General features: G+C 48.7%; 1 protein-coding gene across 1 annotated transcript; it reads right to left on the bottom strand.

Moving 5' to 3' along the window:
• Positions 1-1473: 1473 nt before the first annotated feature.
• LOC123147513 (AT-hook motif nuclear-localized protein 1) lies at positions 1474-5318 on the bottom strand. The gene is made up of 5 exons (XM_044566785.1): positions 4249-5318; positions 3293-3360; positions 2574-2705; positions 2320-2481; positions 1474-2063 (listed from the first exon to the last, which is right to left on the bottom strand). Exons 1-5 carry the CDS (start codon positions 4784-4786, stop codon positions 1767-1769), a joined length of 1197 nt encoding a protein of 398 aa, XP_044422720.1. The 5' UTR covers positions 4787-5318; the 3' UTR covers positions 1474-1766.
• Between the last annotated feature and the right edge of the window lie 2070 nt (positions 5319-7388).

Genomic DNA, 7388 nt, shown 5'->3' with positions numbered 1-7388 from the left:
TCACACGAAACTACTTCACAAACGATGCCCACATGCCCGCCCCTTAAGACCAGGCCACTGTCACTGCATGCTCCCTCTCCTTTGTCCTAATCCGCCTGTTTACTCACTTGTTTATGAGAGCAAGTTAGGCTATTGTTTCCACCATGCACGGGAGGAACTTCCCTTTAATCAGCTATAGAGTAGTACATCACTTGTTTATTAGGGCAAGTTAAGCTGCTCTTTCCAGCGAGGGCTAATCATGCTGGCCACACATGCTCTTGACCGCCATCGTCGGCGACCATGACCTCTTTTCAGGGTTTTGACCACACCTATAGCTTAGCTGGGTGATATGGCCGGAGAAGAGCATATGCGAATAAATGTATAGGTATCTTTTTTTCAAAAATGCTGAATGGAACTCGGCCTTTATGTACGCCGAATTTAAAATGATCAAAATTCATATTTGCAGGTTTTAGAAAAAAGATACACATATACTCACTCCGTCCATGAATAAGTGTACATCTACCATTTGTCTTAAGTCAAAGTTTTAAAACTTTGACCAACTATATACAAAAGATTAGCAACATATATGACATCAAATTGGTATTTCATGAAAGTAAATTTCAAAATGGATCTACTAATACTAATTTGGTGCAAAAAACTGCTACTTTTCTCTATAAAGCCGGTCAAAATTTCAAAACTTGAACTTAGGACCAAAACTAGATGTACACTTATTCATAGACGGAGGGAGTACTTAGAGACATAATGTACAAGCGTGTAAATTTTTAGGACAAAATAGATTAAAATGAGTGCTAAGGCTAGTCGTAATGAGAGTATCATAACTAGTATCATGCATGCCAACTAGGCAATTTTGATGAGGCGGTATGGAATTAAATGAAGAAAGAGATGATTGAGTATTATACTATGATACTGTATCATAATAAATGTTATGCTACTATGTCTCATGCATGTCAATAAATAAAGTCATCTATGATACTAGTATATGATATTATGCATTAGGAAGATAGTATCACACACTAGTATCATATGCATGATACTAGCTTATGATACTACCCATTACAAGCAGCCTAAAAACTCAAATATGGCTTTTCAGTACACGCACTACTCATTCTCAAAGTCCATGATTTTTTTTCTCGAAAGAGAAGTCTATGATTTTTTTTCTTTTCGCAGCTCACATTTCAGGGTACCTCGTCCTGAAATTTAACACATACACATCACATCCTTATATGCTTGTACATTTTTTTAAGATTTTTTTGAAACGGAGAAGTTTGAATTTTTCCAAAACGCCATACTTACGTATTCTTGACAATAAATACATTGATCAACATGATGTTTCTCGCAAAGCTTCCAAAACACAATTTCAACATGAGCATGTGTCACCGGTTTGGTAAATGAAGCCTTAGTAGTACTAAAGCAACTTCAGATTGATTGGCGAATCATGATCAGCGAAAGGAGACAGTAGCACAGCAAGAACAGTTGTGAGAAAAACTCTAACTCAAAATTAATCCATGTAATCCAACAGATGAAGTAGGCCTAAGAGGCTAAGACACACTAACAATAGAAGTGTAGCTACACAATGTCCAACAAGATCGACAGGTACTAACGTCACATAGCTACAGCAAATGCAGTTAGACTCTTGAGCTGCCCGACAGAAAACCTAGTGGGGTTTTTGAAAACCAACCTAGTGGATACATCTTTTACATGTCAGAAAGGAAATGCACCACACAGAGACTCTGTGGATGAATTCCTCGGGTTTGGCTCGATGGGCTTCAGGATCCAGAGGCAGTGAGGTTCAGATCGCCCGACGATGCGCTTCTTGATGCCTCGGCAGGAGCCGACTGAACAACGGTGGATGCCCAGTTCTGGTCTGCGCTGTACGCTGAAGAAGTTACGACGTTCATTCTTGGGGCGGCCGAGCTGTGCTGCCCTTGCTCGCTGCTGTGCGTATCCGCACTAGAGAGCTGAACAGCAGGGGGTGCCTGGCTAAGGATTGGTGCCGCGACCACCCTCGCCTTCTTCTGCTTCGGTTCCATCGGATAGCTTGGCAGGAAGCTTCCCACGACAATCTGGCAATCAGATTCAATGATGTTCAGTTACGTTTTGCAGGAGATATACAACTACTATTACACATTTGACCATCTTGCTGATAAATGAAAATCGAATGGTCAAATGCCGTGAAAATCGACCTTTTTTACCGAAATGTTACTTTTTTTTAGAGCCCGAAATGTTACTTGTATATATCAAGATAAGCGGAGAATTTGATTTAGTATACAGACCAAATTCATAGGTGTTCAAATCATTATGATAGATAAGTAGCAGCACCTGAACAGGACTAGCCGCTACCAGAAGGCCAGCAACTCCACCACCGACAACACGACCATCTGGGCTGGCAAGAGAAACACTCATTCCACCTGACCGACTTCGTGCGCCACTGTTTTCAGTTGGCATGAAGGAACCAGACAAGGACAGCAACTCAAAGCGTCCCTACAGACAAAGTAGGAGGGCTGAGTCTTTACACATGTAGGCGAAATAGCTTCGTAATAAGGTATTACGTGCATTAGAGTGAATGAACACACCTCATAAGTTAACGTGCCGCCAGAGGAGTCGGGTTGACGAAGTGTAACATTTGATATCACACCGTTAGCAGAGAGAATACAAATAGCTCGCGGTCCTTGTTGAGAAAATGATATAACCTTCATCGTCACATCCTGAATCAACATGCAACAACTATCAGCACCACTGATAATTAAGCTCTTCATAAAAAAAACACTTTATTTGGTAGTTATCCAGGGATTGGTAAGAGTAGCAATGGTTGAACATGCAGAAGTATAAGTAATCAAATTTGGGAGAGACAAGTCTAAAGGTAAAAACACAATTCATGGATAATACTAGTCTATCAGATGTATATTGTACTATGTATAACACTAGTTTCAAAATCTGGCAAAGCCTTTTGAGATAGAGCAGCATATTTGCTCTTTCAAATTAAGTTTCAAGATGAGAACCAACTAGTGCTGGATGGTTAAGATGAGAACCAATTACTGAAATTATTTTTTCAGTGACTTCGACCCGGTCTTCAGTAGGTGCTGTGTGAGTGCGTGTGTGTGTGTGGTGGTGTGAGTGTGTGCGTGCGTCTACATTGTAATCTGTGCTTCTCAAAAAAAAAGTTTTAAGATCAGATAAAATGCATGCTAGTCAGAATAGCTTTGCGGACAAGAATGCATACAAGTTGACCAGGCTGAAAAACATCCAATGTAAGCTACAAGCCATGACTTAAAAGGAAGCATTGGAATCATACCTCACCAGGAGCAACAGTGATGATATGAGGAGTGAAATTCCCACCAGCAGAACAAGCCACCATGTCACCTACAAGCACATGCTGCGGTTAACAGACTGAACTGACACCAGAATATGACAAAGCGAAGTGAAAGTTCCAGGTGGCCTAAGATCATCTGTTTGCAGAAAACAGGTGATCCAGTAGCCCATTCAATGCAAACATAAGTAACCATTAATCATTTTACGCCGAATCCTTGTATGTTATGCTACAGATTCATGACGCTTGACAAAACTGTTTCACCCCAACCATTCCCAATTGAACTAGCAGACTCACAAACCAGGTCGGACAGGAGCCGGGACAATTATACATTGCCGTTGCGCGTTGTCATCACGGCAGAGGCAGCGATGACTGGGGCTACCAAGGGAGGAGAACCTCCATCCTAACTGTGGGGATCTTGTTATGATCCATCTCCGTATTTGGCTCCAGAATCTGTAAACACCAGCAGCAGCATCACCATGCCACCATGCCTCCCCCACGGCGGCAAGAACCCCACCAGAGAAAAGAAGAGAACAGCAAAGAGGCCCTAAGGATTCAGTAAGGATATGCCTCCACCTGGCCCCTACTTGCTCCCAGAGCTTCGAATCTTGTATGACCGTGGACCTGATCATGGATGGAGGCGTGGCGAGGAGACAAGAAATATTCGGATAAGAGAGGGACAGACACAGACAGTGCCATGACAAGGAACGAACTACGGAGTGACGCACGACTTCGGCCATTTGCCCCTTGCAGCCACCATCTATTATTAGTATCATAATTTCTGAGACCTAATCTGCGGAATTTTCAGGAAATAATCCAGTTTTATTTTTTCCATGGAGGATTTGTGGATTGCGGCAAAAATTAGAAGTGTTATGCTCCTAGATTTTTCTGAACATTTTTGGGGGGTGGGGAAGAGAAGGGAGCACGAGAAGGATACCAACCAATGGAGCTGAAGTGGAAACCGAACTGCTGCTGCTGCGGCGGCTGGTGCAGCTGGTGGTGGTACGGCTTGGCCGCCGCGGCGGCGAAGTCGAGGGGCCGGCCCCTCCCGCGCTTCATGGCGGCGCCAACCGCGGCCGCAGGCGTGTACTGCCCCGCCGCGACGGCGGCCGACATCGGAGCCGAGGCGGAGATCGGCGTGGCGTTCAACGGCTGGATCAGGCTCCCGTCCGGCCCGTACTTCCTCGGCCTCCCCCGCTTCTTCCCCACCTTGACCAACGGCCCCGCGGACAGAGCCCCTCTCCCTGCGGCCGCCACCATCGCCGTCATCATACCCGGCGGCACAAACAGGCCGCTCGAGCTAACCATCTCCACCGGAGACGGTGCAGGTGCATGTGAAGCTGTCGGAGGCGGCGCAGATGCCGGTGACTGAAAGCTCACCGTAGCCTCCGGCACCACCGCCACCGCCGCTGCCGCTACCGGTGCAGCCGCAGGCGCAGTTGCGGTCGGAGAGCTCGCTTCCCCTGGATTGGCCTCCATGCGCGCAGCACTCGACAGAGAAGCAGCTCCAACTAGGGCTTCCGACACGAGCTCCCGCCATTAGAGCTCCCACGCACCGACCCCATCTCGCACCACCTCCGGCTCCCTCCTTAAAACCCGCCTCCAAAAATCCCCAGAAAAAAATTAAAACACCGGGAAAAAAGCCCGCAAAAATAAAGCGAAAAATCCACAAATCCCAGGAACCAAAAACAAGACAGAATCCCTGCGCCGCAGCCGGGAGGCGAGAGGGGGAAGAAACCGGGAGCGAGCGAGCGGGCGAGCGAGGCCGGAATGCAAAACAAAAGGGGAGGAGACGCAGGAAATAAAAAGGCAAAACTAAAAGCAAAAAAGGGAGGGGAGGGGAGAGCGTGATACAAAAAACCGATTAAAAAAGGAAAAATAAACAAAATTATCGGGGCATTAAATTAGTGCCGCGTCCGGGGGGCGATAACAATAATAAAGAAATCGGACGCGAAATTGTCGCTGTACGCCCCAGGGCCGAGTTTTCAATGCGGAATTCGAAAACTGCCGTTCGGGAGGGAGGGGCAGAACGGGAAGTGGAAAATGTTTGGCTCTACGCGTTTAAACGGATAAAATGCTAAATGCGGGATTAGGGGCGGGGGAAGGGCGTGGTTCTGGGGGGGAATTTACGGGTGTGCCCCTGTGGGTGTGGGCTGGTCATCGGCGGCTGGCTTGTCGTTGCGTGCGGGGCTCCGGCGACTCAAAGGGGACAGACTCTACAGTGGAGTGAAAGGGGAAGCTGAGCTCAACTGGTCCGTGTGGAAGCAGCTTTTTTTTCGAAACGGAGGCATACGATTTGCCTCGTCGATTAATTAAGAAAAAAAGAATTGTCCAGTTAATTAACGGAAAACCGGGCGAAAACCGATACATATAGACCACATGCGGACTACTCATTAAGAAAGAAACCCCCTAACCCATGATCAACCTGACAACCATAATCCCTCACACTTCTACGTCGTAAAGAAACACCCAACGAAACCAAGGTTGAAGACAACGAACGACACCAAATTCACGGAGACGAGCCAATCCGAGATGGTGGTCAAAGAGACTGAGAATCATCCATTAAGCAGCCACGAACGCCATACCAAGGGCGTCACTCTTCTTGCCAATGCTCCTGAGAGCCTTCTTCACCTTCTTGATTTTGCACGTAGAAGATTCCTCCACTAGAAGGCAAGCAATCGTCTTGCCAGACCCAGGGCTAGCTGCCTCCGAGGAGGCGAGCAAGCCGCCAAGCTTCTTCCTGAAGACCGCCTCGTCAATACGTGCCAGCATATCTTCACGGTCAAAGACAGGCGGGCGGATGGACTTCGGCGCCTTAGAATGAGGTGCCAAAGCACCTACCTCATCAACCTCGGCACCGACAGACGCGACCTTATTCCTCACAGACACCGCCACCAGAACATTATCAGCCACGGGTACCACTGACACGATGGACTTTCGTGCCTCCAGTTGCCCACATGGCAGAGGTGAACCATGTAGTTGCGCCTCAAAATTAGGTGCCAAAGCACCTACCTCATCAACCTCGTCACCCACAGACATCACATGCCCCATCTCCTTCGGAAGCACCATTGAAAGAGGTGAAGTGGGCTCGCCACAACGCTCCTATAGCTCGGGCATAATCTGTAGCACTGGAGTCACAACCTCGTCGATGACTACACTCCCAGAGACAGACAACGACATAGGCCTCGACGACAGACATGAAGTAGCACGAGGGGAGAAATGTCCATAGAGGCTTGCTTCCTCCACAACTGAAGATCCAATCTAAATCTCAGGCAGCGGAGACACAACTGGCACAACCTCAAGTTTGGCGAGGGCGGCCTCCGCTCTCCCTAAAACACTCTCAACTCGCGCAAGGCAGTCAAGAAGCAACTCGGTCTCCTCGGCCAATCCAGATTGCACAGTCAAGACAGGCTGGAACGACACATCTGATGTGGTGCCTTCACTGGTGGGTGCAGGCGATGGAGCAGGACATTGGCGCGGCGAAGTTTGGTGAACAGGCTTCCTTGCACGGCAAAAGCGGGTGATGTGACCGGATCGAAGACAGTCCATGCATCGGATAGGATCCCTGCAAGAGTGTGCGCGATGACCTCGACAGAGGCACCGAAAACACCTATCTCTTAGCCATGCCGAAGGCGGGCGCCTCATATTGACAGCAGGGCAGCAGAAAGCGGCGAAAGTCGGGTGCCGCCTTCTTGAGACGAGCTGCCAGCCCTCCAACACATTCCCGCATGGAGTGTGACACTCAGGAATTGCCGGCGTCGCCTCACGGTCGAAACATCCTCGCCAATCTCCACAGGCCGGACGCACAGGAGGCGCCACCTTTTGTCGGTCCCCGCACACCCTCGCATCAGGCTCCACACACGCCACTGGGGCAGCCTGCGGTGTCTGCGGTGCCAACTCCTCCTCATCGGTGTCGTCGTCGGTGGCATCAGCGGACATTCCAACCCACAGGAACCCAGGAGGGGCTGCAGGGGCCTCACCCGCCGGTGAAGGCAGCAACGTCCCGAGGTCCAGGTCGGAGCCCGCACTAGCAGTGACGACGACCTCCAACCCCCCATCCAACTGGATGGAGGCACGCACC

This window comes from Triticum aestivum, chromosome 7A (genome assembly GCF_018294505.1).
Source record: "Triticum aestivum cultivar Chinese Spring chromosome 7A, IWGSC CS RefSeq v2.1, whole genome shotgun sequence".
Classification (NCBI taxonomy): domain Eukaryota; kingdom Viridiplantae; phylum Streptophyta; class Magnoliopsida; order Poales; family Poaceae; genus Triticum; species Triticum aestivum.
Note: the sequence above shows the minus strand (reverse complement) of the source record. Positions and strands in the feature narration are given on the sequence as shown.

Bases quoted from the DNA above. Each gene is read 5' to 3' on its own strand.
- LOC123147513 (XM_044566785.1), bottom strand. From the start codon at position 4,786: ATGGAGGCCAATCCAGGGGAAGCGAGCTCTCCGACCGCAACTGCGCCT. The intron at 2,706-3,292 runs GTATGATTCCAA...ATGTTGATTCAG, and splicing joins TCACTGTTGCTCCTGGTGAG to GATGTGACGATGAAGGTTAT. The intron at 2,064-2,319 runs GTGCTGCTACTT...TCTGATTGCCAG, and splicing joins TAGCGGCTAGTCCTGTTCAG to ATTGTCGTGGGAAGCTTCCT.